This window comes from Lygodium microphyllum, chromosome 23 (assembly GCF_053477565.2).
Source record: "Lygodium microphyllum isolate KBCC chromosome 23, Lygodium_microphyllum_v1.1.10, whole genome shotgun sequence".
Classification (NCBI taxonomy): domain Eukaryota; kingdom Viridiplantae; phylum Streptophyta; class Polypodiopsida; order Schizaeales; family Lygodiaceae; genus Lygodium; species Lygodium microphyllum.
Window position 1 is genome coordinate 127,323,901 of NC_141157.1, and position 13,903 is coordinate 127,337,803.

Sequence of the window (13,903 nt, forward strand, 5' to 3'; positions counted from 1 at the left end):
AAGAAACTATCCTTCTTCTTAAACAAAAAGATTGTTGACGCATAGGGTGAATAACTAGGCTCAGTGAATCCCATCTCTAATAATTATTTGATCTACTTGGCAACTTCCTCACATTCACATTGGAATAACCTACAAGGTGCCTTATTCTCACTAGTTTTGAGCAAGGCTCCCATCTATAGGGTGATCAATTGCTCTCTTAGGAGGTAAAGATATAGGCACCTAAAATAAGTCTTTATAATCCTCAAGATTAGCCTTCCATAATAAATTATTTGTTGATTCTGTGGACTAATCCAATACCTCTTTATTTAGGTGTAATTTAAATATTTGAGAGTGGTTTTTAAACTCCTCTTTGAGCTCCTTAGTGGCGACAAGCTAAAAATCTCAATTATTATGGATTTCTTGCAAATGGATGGTTGTCCCTCATTGGATGAGTTGACAACCTCTATATAAAGCTATGAGAAATCCATAGCATTCTTGGCCAATTTCATTAGTCAATCACACTTATTACTATGTCTATAGGACCCATCTCTAATGCCATTAAATCCATTTGTGTCTCATTTTTTAAAGCCCAATGCAAGGGCACTTTTGAGTATATTCGGGTGCTAAGTTCTTATTCTCCATTAGTTGCATGAACCTTAATAGGATGTTGTAAATCAATGATAAGATAATGCAAATGATTCAGTGTTTGCCTATTTATAAAGCTGTGCATACTACCATTGTCCACCAAATTGTACACATCCTTTCTATGGATATCTCCCTATATCCTTAGTATGCATGTACTTCTAAAACGTATCCATATATCCATGGAGATCAAATAGGCTGAAGTAGCAATAACACCAACTCACTACTCTTTTGTCTACCTAGATTAAAAGGAATGTGGTAACCTAGATTGAAATTAAATCCAACTTGAGGATCCTAAAACTAATCTTTCTCACTATCATCATCAAAGTCATTATTTTCAGCATTTTCAATCATGAGTGGTACTTGTTCTCTTCATCACGTGACTGTACAATGAGCATTTTGGTAAAATTTTTCTTTGTTATAGACACATTTGTTTGCATGGTCAATAGTGTATTTTTCCCCACATTTGAAGCATATAAATTTTTCTTTTCTCTCTATGAAGAGATCCATGGAATGAATTTTTGTCCACTACTAGTAGCTGAAGTATTTTTGTCTTATTGTCTCCTTTCTTACTCTCAATTTTGGGGCTAATTGCTACTTTAAAGTTCCCTTGCTACCTTGTTGCATTGAAAGGTAGATATTTAGATAGTAAATATCAAAATAAAACTCAAGATTTGATGTCCTTCCTCTAGATTAGATGGGGAAGACGAATGCCCATGATATTTGGTCATGAAAATATTATCAAAACGAAGCTCTCTTTCAATGGATGCTTGATGTCCATTAGATGTTTGTGGATGCTAGTCCAAATAACTTTCATTGGGACTTGAATTTTTTGAGAAACTCCTTTGATATGCAAGTTGAAATCTTCTTGTAGTTGGATGTACTCTTATTCCTTGAGGATTTGTTGCATGGATACTCACAATGGGTTTCTCAATTCTATGGCATGATTCATCAAATAGGTTTATGATTATCAGCCAATTGCATTGCCACAAGTTATTAAATTTGAGTTGTTAGCTTATCCTAAGAGACCTTAGTGGATTGGGCCATGTAATTGATTTCCTCTTTGGTTTGTATACTCAAATGAGCAATTTGTTCAACCATTCGATCAATCTTGGATACTAAATATTGAAGATGCCTGACCCAATGTTTGGTCTTATGATTGTGTACAAAGTTTCATTAATAGCACTATAGGACCCATCCTCTTGTGACTCCTCATGATATTTCTTTTGTGGATACTCATTCATAGGATCTCTCATTTGTTGCTATACATCATCATTAGCCTTGTTCTTCCCTTTGTTCCCCTACCATTTTGGAGTCCTATCCAACCTACTATCACAAAAATGGATATATATTTTCATCTCGAAATGCAAATGATGTAGTCTCTAATTCAAATCAAAGACAAGGATGTGCTCTTTGAGATGAGCTATCAAACATATTGTTAGAATCAAATTAAAATATTTTGGAACTATTTTTTTATAACTGTTTTGAATAAAGTTCCATTATAAGGTCTCTAAACACCATTCCAATCACTATAAGATCTATATACATTGAAAGCAATCCTATAGGAACCCTACAATTCCTAAGAAACACCTAGAAAGGGTCTCAAATTCTTGTTTCTCCTATAACTACATGATGTAACCTATTACTCCAAGCTTATGGTACCCTATAGAATCCATGTACTGATCAACAAGTATCCCAATTCTTTGTCCAATCTTATGTCTTCAATGTTCCACTCGCTATACCTATGTGAGGGATAAAGTAGCATTCATGGCTTCCTACATGGGCTTTCAAACTTGAGGGGTGTGCACTCATTCAAGACAAAGAATTCAAAGGGGATCTCCTTCTTGTCTATGATTCACACTTTGGCAAGTTTCCTAGAAAGCTTCAAGGGTGTTGGATGAGCCCTTACAAGATACTTATAGTCAATCCTAACAGCTCTATTCTAATCTAAGCCCTGGATGCCTTTGATGATCCCTTCTTGATCAAGGACTATTGCGTGAATAAGTATTACCCTCCCTTGGAATCGTGACAATCATAGTTGGCAGTCCCTTTCCCTCTTTAGCATTGCTTCTAAATTATTCTCATGCTGCTTCTGATAGTCATCATTATGTGGAATCTATGATGAAGCAGATGATTTCCTTTGCACCCTCTGTTCTAGCTCCTGCCTCTATTATGTTCCCTTTCCTTCCAATCCAACAGATGTGCCATTGCTCGTCTAGAACATTGGTATTTTGGCCTTTGAAAAAAAAATATATATATATAGGTTATGGGAGAAAAGAACGTTCAGTCCTTGCTATGCCGACCTACTTTTCGAGAGAAGGTAGAACACCCTCGACCGTAGGATATTTTTAAAAGAAGAAAAAGAAATATATATAGAAATAAAATACTATGAAAAAAAGAAAATAAATTTTCTATCATAGCAAGCCTTGCTCCAAGAAAAAGTGGCAAATACCCTTGGGCGGGAAGCTAGCTACAAAAAGATGGTAACAACCCATAGTCCAAATTAGTTGACTCATCAGTCAAACTCTCCAAGATGCAGTCATGAAGCCACCTCCCTTAGTGCATTTACCCACCCACCCTGTGAGAAACCTGGTATGACCTTTACCCAGCCTATATATGATCAAAAATACCATGTAGCACCTATAAATATCTAGGAAACACCCCCAAAATAGTCTTTTGGAATGCCCTCATTCACACATAATCTCTTGTAACATGTTATCCAAGGTTATGACAACCTGTAAACCTATATGCTGATCAATAATTACCTTGTTTTCTTCACTTTAGCTCAAATTTTCAATTATCCTCTTGTTATACCTCTTTTAGATTGATGAAGATTGATGGACCAATAATAACCAACCACCAGCATAAAGATGAAGAAATTGCTTCAAATTGCTCCATAACCTCTGTTGCTCCAATGTCCATCTTCCCAGTGCTAGAATGCTTGCCCCAAGCTTTTGGAGAAAGAAGAGGTTTCATTAAGCAAGAGAAGAAATGGAAGGGTTATCCAACATACTTATCTTGAGAGATGAAGATTTTTCTAGGCTCTTGTTAGACTTCAATCCCCAAACAATAGTGAACATGCTTTATTCTATCATTTCAAACTCAAAGCTCAAAGCCTTTTAAGTCCTAGTCATATCTTCATAGTCACCCATAATAAGAAGTTCATCCACATATAAGACCATCACTATAGACTTTTCATCATCCCTGTAAACATACAAGTTAGCATCTAAGCCATAACTTTTGAAATTTAAGCTTTAAAAAAATTGATCTATCTATTGGTACCATATCCTAGGGGCTTGTTTCAACTATACAATTCCTTCCTTAGCTTACAAATTTTTTTCTCAAAATGGGGGCCTCAAACCTCAATGGTTGAGCCACGCACATCTACTCCTTAAGGTAACCATTTAAGAACACTTATTTAATATCCATTTGGTAAACTGGCCACTTCTTGTAAGCAACCATTGCAAGTACTATGCAAATAGTGGTCATTCTAGTAGTTGAAGTGAATGATTCTTAAAAATCATATCCTTTAACCTTGAAAATCCATGTGCAAATAATTTGGATTTGTACTTTTCTAAGCTATTTTTAGCCTTTTATTTTACCTTCCAAACCCACTTGGTGCCAATTATCTTCCTCTTTTCTAGCCAATCCACTAACTCCTAAGTATCATTCTTCATTATGCTATCATACTTAGCTTGCATAGCTACTCTCCATGCTAGATCGATGATTGCTTCTTCCAAGTCTGCTAACTCATTTACCTTTCTCATGATCTTAGCCCATCAATGTCATATTGTCTATGTGAGCAAAAGCCTTTCTTTGCTCCTCTATTCTTTGAGACATCCTTGGTTCATCTACCTTTTCCTCAATAGTTGTACGCATAGGATTATTGTGATCATAGAGCTGCTTGACCCATCACAATAATGGATTTTTTGGTGGTGTAATTACATGTTGGTGAATGCTCTCTTCATCATCTAATGACAATGCTTCTGCCTCCTTGAGGGTAGAGAGAACTCTTCGGACAAGTTCATAGTGGAGTACTTATTTACTAGATGATAAAGTGCAAGAATTGTATGTGGCTACTCCTTAAACACCACATCACAGCTTGTTATGATCTTATTTGCCTCTTGTTCATACAATTTGTAAGCCTTTTGCTTATCACTATAATCCAAAAACGTATATTTTATGCTTTTTGATTTTAACTAGTTTTTCTTATCCTTTGGAATATGTGCATGACATTCACACCCAAAAGTTCTAAAGTGTGAGATAGATGGTCTCTTACAAAAAATATAGTTCTTGTGAGGAGTTTTGACCTTAAGAGCCTTTGTCTAAGTGTGGTTGAGAATGAACACTGCACTATTAATAGCTTCTACCCAAAACTGGTTTCTCCCTCAAGCATGCATATTGCTATTTCCACAATGGTGCAATTATAAAGTTCAACAATACCATTCTATTGGGATTATGAAGCATCATCAATTGACCCTTAATCCCTTTTCTCTTGTAAAAGTCTTCAAACTCCTTTGAGTTGAACTCACCCCCTCCATTTTTCTTAATTTCTTCACACTTTGTCCTATTTCATTCTCAACAAGTTTTAGCCATTTTTTAAACTTACCAAAATATTGAGCCTTATCATGAAATAATTACACCCGCATCTTCCTACTGTAGTCATCGATCATCAACATAAAAGAAGAAGATCCCCCCATGCCTTGTATAAGCATTTTACCACACAAGTTAGCAAGCATCAGCTCTAGAGGATTCTTTGCTCTATTCTTACTTTCTTGTGGATATTCCTTTCTCTATTTCTTGCTCATCATATAAGCTTTACATGGTTCCTTTGTCTATTGCTTTCTCATCATATACACTTTCTCAATAGTTGACATGAGTAACTCCAACTATGCTTCAGCCATATTGACTATCTCTTTCCCTTTAATTTTTAAGGTTTTTTTTTTCTACCTTCTTGACATGACGATCTACAATAGCATATCCTTTCTTTTTGTAGTAGAAGCACTCTCCTTGAAACTTTTTCTTATGCCCTTCTTCTTTTTCTTGAGAGTGAAAATCAGCGTGCATTGTGGCGCACTGGGGCGAGTCTGCTGAATCCTCACTGAGCTGAAGCGTGGAGAGAGAGAGAGAGAGAGAGAGAGAGAGAGAGAGAATTAGCGAGTGCAAAGAGAGAGAAAGGTGCCCTCAACCTTGAGGCTTGTAGGGCATGCGATTCATGAGTCATGATGATTATGAGAAAGAAAAGAGAGAGAGAGAGAGAGAGAGAGGAGGGGAAATAGAGAAGGGGGAAGAGAAAAAGAGAAGAAAGAGAGAGCGGAGGGACCGTAAAAATGAAGAGAGACATATATATATATATATATATATATATATATATATATATATTATACATATTACATATTAAATTTAAAATTTTATTAATAATATAATATTTTTGTGTTACATATTACATATTACATATTAAATTTAAAATTTTATTACTAAGATAATATTTGTGTGTCTATAGTCTATGTGCTACCTCATAGTGTCTTGTGATGTTTCATATGTTGATTGATTGCTTCTAACCAATGACTCTTTAAAATCTAATTTTTTTATCAGTCATTGTACTACACATTTCATAAATTTACATTAGGTTTCTAAAAACTAATTTTTCGTGTTTTTGAAAAACAAAATTTCCTATGTCAAACTTTGTGCAATATTCTTTGCTTGGTACATGTGGTTTTATTAAAGTGCAATCAAAGGAAAATGAGGTATCAAGATCTAAGCGTAGAAAGGTAACTAAAAACCATAATGAAATGGTTGATTTAATAAATTATGAATTTAAAGAAAAAGATCAACTCGTAATAGATGTGGAAATGTTAAGACGTCAAAAGGCCAGGGCCGATTGGAATGAAGCATGGACTAAAACTTTCGATTGGGCATACTTTAGTCATGAATTAGCCAAAATATTTTGCACATTTTATAAACAAGATCCAAAATACAAGAGCGAATTTGGTAAATGTGGCTCAATAATTATCCAAATTAGTGCATTAACTGATCATGCGAAAACTAATTCTCATAAGCTAGTCACATATCATTGGTATGCCAAAAAAATATTAATAATTGTAATTGATACATTAGAGAAAGGAAAAGATAAAACTGATCGTGCATGTAAAGTTCTATTTGTTACTACATATCAAGTAGCAAAGCATGACTTATCTTTTTGTACTTATACGAAAATAGTTTAAATTTACTTGAGGTCCTTGATTGTGAATGTGTTCATGCCGAGATGTATAGAAATGGTAAGGCATGTGCCATGTTTATACAGTATATTAGTGAATCTATATTTAAAGCTCAAATTGCTAAGATTAAATTGTCTCATTTTTCTAGTTTAATGCTAGATGAGTCTCCGGATATAGGAAATAAGCAAAATATGATTATCTATGTTTATTTTTTGGATAATTATGAACATGTCACCATGTTTCTAAGGTTAATAGAGCTAGATAATTGCATTGCATCTTGTTTGTATGATACATGCATTGATTTCATGTCAACATGTAGGCTAGATATTTCAAAAATGGTTTGTTTTGGCTCTGATGGTGCCTCCGCAATGATAGGTTGTCATATCAGATTATCTACTAGGTTGAAAAGAGAGAATCCATTCACTACAAATATTCATTGCATTGCCCATAGGACAAGCTTATGTTTAGCTAATACAATCAAAATTTTTGAAACTGCACAAAACATTAATTCATGCACGAATTCAATTGCCACTATTTTCTCAATAAGTGCTTGTAAAACTAAAGCATTAGACAATTCACAAGAAGAGTTCAATAGTGCAGTTTTACATTTGAGTCGTATTCACAAGATAAGATGGCTTAGTGGACAACTTGTTGTAAAAAAAAGTATGATTCTTATGAGGCAATATTAACATATACTCAATTAGAAAATGTGACCCTTTTTTATAAATTAATGAAGTTAGAGTTTGTGTGTAATTTACATTTTCTTTCCAATGTCTTTGATAGATTAGGCATGTGGAGAACAATTTTTCAAAGTGATTTTGTGGATGTTACAACCATAGCTAGCTTTATAAATACTAAAATTAGAGCATCAAAAATGTTTTTTTGTTGATGATGCCATTGTTGAGGCAATATTAACATATACTCAATTAAAAAATGTGACTCTTTTTATAAATTAACAAAGTTAGAGTTCATGTATAATTTACATTTTCTATCCAATGTCTTTGATAGATTAGGCATGTGGAATGCGATTTTTCAAAGTGATTTTGTGGATGTTACAACCATAGCTAGCTTTATAAATACTAAAATTAGAGCTTTAGAAATGTTCTTTTGTTAATGATTCCATTGTTGATGTAAATGCATCAACACATGATAGATGTGAATCCAAAAATAGAGAAATTGGTTGAATTCTATGGAAAAGAAAATATTAGATGTTCAAGTGAGACGAATGACCCATTAGTTAAAAAATATAAAACAAAAAGAGATTATCAATACTTTTAAGCTTTAAACCCCATTTGAATGGCATGAATGGAGCTTGTATGATACATGGTTTACCATAACTAAAAATGCCACAGTGCAAGAGAAATATCCTTTGTTATTGAGATTGACTACCATTGCATTACTGCAATGGTGTAGTACAACCTCTTGCGAGAGGTTTTAGTAAACAAATTTTTTTCAAATCAAAGCTACAAAATCACTTGATGGGACCATTGAGTATTTGATGAGAGCAACTATAGAAGGTCCTTTGCTACGAGATTCTGATTTCTCAAATACAATAGAGACGTGAAGACCAAGTGCGATGGGACCATTGAGTCTTTGATGAGAGTAACTACAGAATGTCCTTTGCTACTAGATTTTGATTTCTCAAATACAATAACGATGTGAAGACCAGGTGCAAAGATGAGTTGACATCTTTTTGGAAATGTTACAAGGTCAATTATGTTTTTAACTTGCCTCCTTAATATATGTATTTGTGATCTAATTAAATTTTTCTAATATTTTTTGAAACATGAATGTAGGTTGAATGATGGGGAACAATTAAAGCTATCGACAAGCATTGATACTACTTTTTCCTTTTCAAAAAGGTTTTGCATGCTCAACTTATATCTAAGTATGTCTTCTTTCCCAAGATAAGTTATATTTTTTTAAATAATCACTTTACAAAACATTATTTGATATGACCAATGATGATATTTTCTCATTCTCTGTTATATGCTGAAGCAAAGAGAATGGGCAAATTCTAAGTAATATTTTTAGTGTTAGTTATCCTCTCAGTGTTAGTTATCCTCTCTCTATGCTTACTTGTACATATAGAGATATAATCACTATTATATACATTTGTCTTTTGTATAAAGCATTTTATATATCAATGTTTAATTCTAAGTGTGTATTGCTTATCTTCTTATATATAGCTTTGTTACTTGTACTGATATGCGATTTTATATATGATAACAATAAGCCTGAGAAACATGACATCTTACTTTATTTGTACACATATATATCTATAAGCAAACAAATCTATAGATGCACGCACGCACAGTTTTGTATGTGTCAATGTTAACACTTAGTTATGTTTTTCCTTTTTCTAAATCTTACATTATGTTAATATAAACATCATGTTATCTTTTGCATGTAATTGTATACATGTAACTATATATTCTTTAACATTCTTATCATCATCATCATCTTATTTATAGACAAATAGAATCCCCAATCCATTTTAAGGCCAAAATACATGTCACATTAAAAAATTTATCTTGGAATCAATTATGTAGCATCTTTATATGATGTTTTTAAAAGTTAGAAGTTATGAGTTTTGAGAAAAAGTTAAAAAAAGGGTTCAGATCAGATGTTGCCTTGTGAAAAAGTGAAGATATGGGCATTAGGTTTTTAAAATCAGCCAGCTTCAAAAAATCCCTAACAATCTAAAGGTTAGGGGATTTTTACATTGGTTCCTAAAAACATTTTTCGTGAGCACTAATACTAATAGAGACATTACTGGAGACACTGTTACCGATGTAGGTATCCAGCACTATGGTGCGGAGGCAGCTCACATCATACTGCCTGTTTTATTATTTCCAGCTTCTATTTAGTATTGGGTTTATTGGGATTTGGACCTATAATCTACTCCACAATGACTGTACAGGAAAACCCTCCTTAAATTTACAAAAAATATTTGGCACCATCTACAGGCGGAGAGCATATAGAGACTGCACGTGTTGATTGACCCTCGTATAACTGCATGTACTTTAAAGGAGAATTAAACACCATATTTCATCAAAACTGTCTTGAATTACACAAATGTAGAGCGTCTAACATAGGACTCCCATTAAAAGATGGGGCTCTATTGATTTCACTTACTCAGGTTTACAAATTTGTAAACTTCCAATGATGATCCGGCATGCAGAGCACTTAAAAACAGAGCACTCCACACTAGTGTTATATTATCTCCGTTAGTCGCATTCTGTCAATATCCCAGACACCCCACACACTGCTGTTGTCTGTGTTAGATGCACCTTATCATTCAATTGTTGCTTGAATGCTGCTGCTGTTAAAATCCAAATATCACTTCACCAAAATCTTTAAATCATTTAGATGATTGTCTTTTCACAATCATCACAATAATTGAACATTGGCTTCCTTTATCATAATGCCCGACTCTTCAGAAGCCGTGGACTGCAGGGGGTGTGACTCAAGGACAATGAACCAAGGTCAACAACAGAGACCCCTGTGTTGAGCTGGAGCTGGGACAATAAGGGAGGTGAGCCTTGAGTTACTGCTGAGAGCAGTGCATGAGACTTAGAAGAGAGGCTGTGGGCAGTATGACCATGAGCCTGCAGTTCACACAGTATTTTTCTCACAGCATTCGCTAACTTCACAACCTCAAGATCTTCATGGCCTACTCAGAAAGGAAAAAGACAATGAATCATCCACTAATAAAAAGAAACAGAGACCAAAAACTCAAAATCCCCATTGGCATGTTTAGCACTTACCAAGATCCCTCAAAGCTTCCACCAAACGGAAAAGATAATCACAATTTGGGCCTGATGGACCTGTTGCCCTTGCAATTTGTCTGTTTCAAAGCAGTAGGAAAGAAATTAAACCATTGTTAACGAAGAGAACAGCTTCACATTCAGGCTCATTATGAAACAGAACACAAATGACACTCACAAGGAGAGAACAGCTTCACATTCAGGCTCATTATGAAACAGAACACAAATGACACTCACAAGGCCATATCTTCACGTGGTGCAAACCCCAGATAGTACTTGTTTAGTTTCGAGTCTGTAGTGGACATAAATCTGTACAAACACAAGAATTTAAGAGATTTACCGACGAACAATCAAATATAGTTCTAGTTACCTTATACCAGTAGAATCATGGCTAGGTACTATTGCTTACACTTGGACTTCAATTTCAGACTTGTCAGGCGACCCTTCCTGGAAACACGGATACAACAATTTACACTACTCAGATACTTCCTTGCAACAAACCCTTACGAGTCAAAGCACATGAAACTTAATTAATACATACCGTGAAGAAATCAAGGGCTTTGATCAGGTCATATTCACTCTCCCTCACCGTCAAATACTGTAGAGAATAAGTCACAAGTCAAGACTCAAGAAACAAAGCCCAAGACTAGCACGGCCAAAGAGGTAATGAGTGATATGAGCCCACCTGCATTGCTTTTTCAGCTGCCTCCACGCTCTTGATACAGTAAGCATAGCCCCACTGGAGTAACACATTTAAAAGAATGCCAATTAGAAGAGGGAAACGCACAAAGGAAAAGTGAAAACCTGACCACAATGTTAACACAAAAGCAAATAGCAGAAGACCAAAGGATCACTTACGCAGATAGCATCTTCATCAGGCTCTAATGTTACAACCCGAGCGGGCAAATCATAGGTTCCCCTGTGCTCAAAGCAGGCTGCATAAAAAAGAGGCATGAGCAGTGTTAGCAGCAACATATTTACCGGCTCTCAGGTAGAATACAAGGCTTCCACGACTGTTACTTACCAAGATGAAAAGCCCTCTTGTAACCCTTTACATATCCTAGTACTCTCTCGTCATAGTCAAACCCAGCTTTCCAGATCAACGAGGCATAACCAAAGATCCAGAGCACCATTTTGAGCACCACAGAACAATCACTCAGAAAGTCTTTAAACTTCTGCCAGTTGCAGCCAGAAGAGAAAAGGAAATTCTCCTCAGCAGGTAAATGCTAGTCCCTGGTACAGATCATAGACGTAATTTCAAAAACTATCCTTCAGGAAAAACAACACATTAACAATGCCAGGAAAGATCTGAATTATGTAACTAATGGCACGGCTGAAGATAGGGGCAATGCAGAAAGCATGCCACCTACATTTAGGAATGATCATTGGGCAGGCATCAGAGATCAAGAGATGCAAAAACACAAATCCAAAAAGAGATCAGAGAGGGAGACACATTTCTTGTTGCAGGTTTTGGCAATTTTTCCACATACACAATTCTTGTTGCAGTTTTTGGCAATTTTTCCATGTGGAAAAAGGGGCTGTTTCCCCTTGTTTTACCCTGTAGTGTTCAACATCATGAGTTTCTGCTCAGCCGGCACACCACACCTAGCTGGTGCGGTTGAGAATGGGGAGCCTGACAAAGAATGGACAAAGCAAAGGCAATTCTGGGGAATTCTGGGGAAAAACACATGCTAACATATTCAGGAAAGATGTGGGCATTTATTGGACCAATTGCAGCAGGAACCATGGGTCCATACCAGGTTGCACACCGTCCCTTTGCTGCTGACGGGTGCAAGCCACTGATCCCGGACTCGAACGAGCTTAGATGTCGATGTGTCTTGAGGAATGCAGGAATCGCAGGGCCGATTAAAAAGACCTCCGAGCGAAATCGGAGCTCTATTTGCAGTAGGTCAGGAGATCGACAGCACCAGGAGCAAGAGATCGAAGACGAAGAACGCAACTATGCCGAATGGAGACCTGTGAGATGGATACAAGAGGGGGAGTCTCGAGCGATCCAGAGAGAGAGCCACCACCACCACCACAGCAGAGACGGAAAATGGAAGCAAACCCTAAGAATCGCGCAAGTACACCTGACGCGAAGCAGGCGAAGAGAGAATTACAAAAGGGGAAGAGACCTCTTTTATCCCATGCCTGTTGGCCTTATTTATTGATATGTGATTAACGATAACGATTAAAAAGATTAGTCACTTTAGAATGGAATTGTATAAAAAAATAGTGATGGTGACAGTGATGCCTTTGATATGTATACGGAATAAAGACTCATAAAACGGACATGGTATACCTTACAATAGTGTTGGTGAAGTGATAATGAAACCGACGCTGAACCTTTTCTTCTAATTCTAATGTACATGGTCGTCTTTCTCGACCATGTGCATCCTCATCCACACCATTCAATGTATTTGTCCTTCTCTTTCACTGCTTTTCTCAATCACACTCCACCAACTTTGCCGACCAATAATAATAACCCCCGATTTAATCTTACTATTATATTATTTTATCTTACTTTTATATTATTTTAATTATAGGTTTGTTAAACCTCGAACCTTAGAGACCTTCCCTAACCTACCTCTTTTTTCAAATCTCCATTTTTCAATCACAACCCCTTCCCGTCCTCTCTTTCTCACTTGCAATATCTCATTTTTTCTTTCCCTTCCCTATTTTTATTAAAGCCTTTCCCCCTCACCCCCCTTTTTTAAATTAAAACCCCTTCCCCTCTCTCTCACTTATACTCTCTCTTTTTCTTTTCCCCATCCCTTTTTTAATTAAATTATTCCCAGTCCCTCCTCTCTCTCTCATGGGTAAGGCCTAAGTATTCTCTCTCTCTCTCTCTCTCTCTCTCTCTCTCTCTTTGATTAAACTTTTTAATTTAAATATTTTAAAAACTTTTTTTAATTTAACATTTTTCGAACATAGTTTTTCACACACTTTGAGAAGGAGATAGAATAAAAGAGAAAGAAAGAGAGAGAGAAGAAAAAGAAGAATGATAAAAAGAAGAAGACGGAGAGAGAAAGGGAAGAAATAAGGAAGAGAATAGTCTTTTTTTAATTAAACATTTTTCTTCTCCCCCTCCCCCTCCCCCCTCTCTCTCATGCATAGGGCCTAGGTTCTCTCTCTCTCTCTCTCTCTCTCTCTCTCTCTCTTTACAAAACGTTTACATTAAAAAGTTTAATTTGAGAGAGAGAGAGAGAGAGAGAAAGAGCAATAAAAAAAGAAGAGGAGAGGGAGAAGGGGAACAAAGAGAAAGAGAATTATAGAGAGAGGAAATATAAAATT

The 13,903-nt window shown here is 35.8% G+C and overlaps 1 protein-coding gene across 1 annotated transcript; it reads right to left on the reverse strand.

The window, feature by feature from the left end:
* Window positions 1-9,851: 9,851 nt before the first annotated feature.
* Window positions 9,852-12,735, reverse strand: LOC148016728 (gamma-glutamylcyclotransferase 2-2-like). Its single transcript, XM_087664202.1, has 9 exons — window positions 12,367-12,735; window positions 11,634-11,842; window positions 11,468-11,544; window positions 11,295-11,348; window positions 11,151-11,207; window positions 11,019-11,056; window positions 10,847-10,918; window positions 10,610-10,689; window positions 9,852-10,515 (listed from the first exon to the last, which is right to left on the reverse strand). Exons 2-9 carry the CDS (start codon window positions 11,740-11,742, stop codon window positions 10,262-10,264), a joined length of 741 nt encoding a protein of 246 aa, XP_087520328.1. The 5' UTR covers window positions 11,743-11,842; window positions 12,367-12,735; the 3' UTR covers window positions 9,852-10,261.
* Window positions 12,736-13,903: the final 1,168 nt, after the last annotated feature.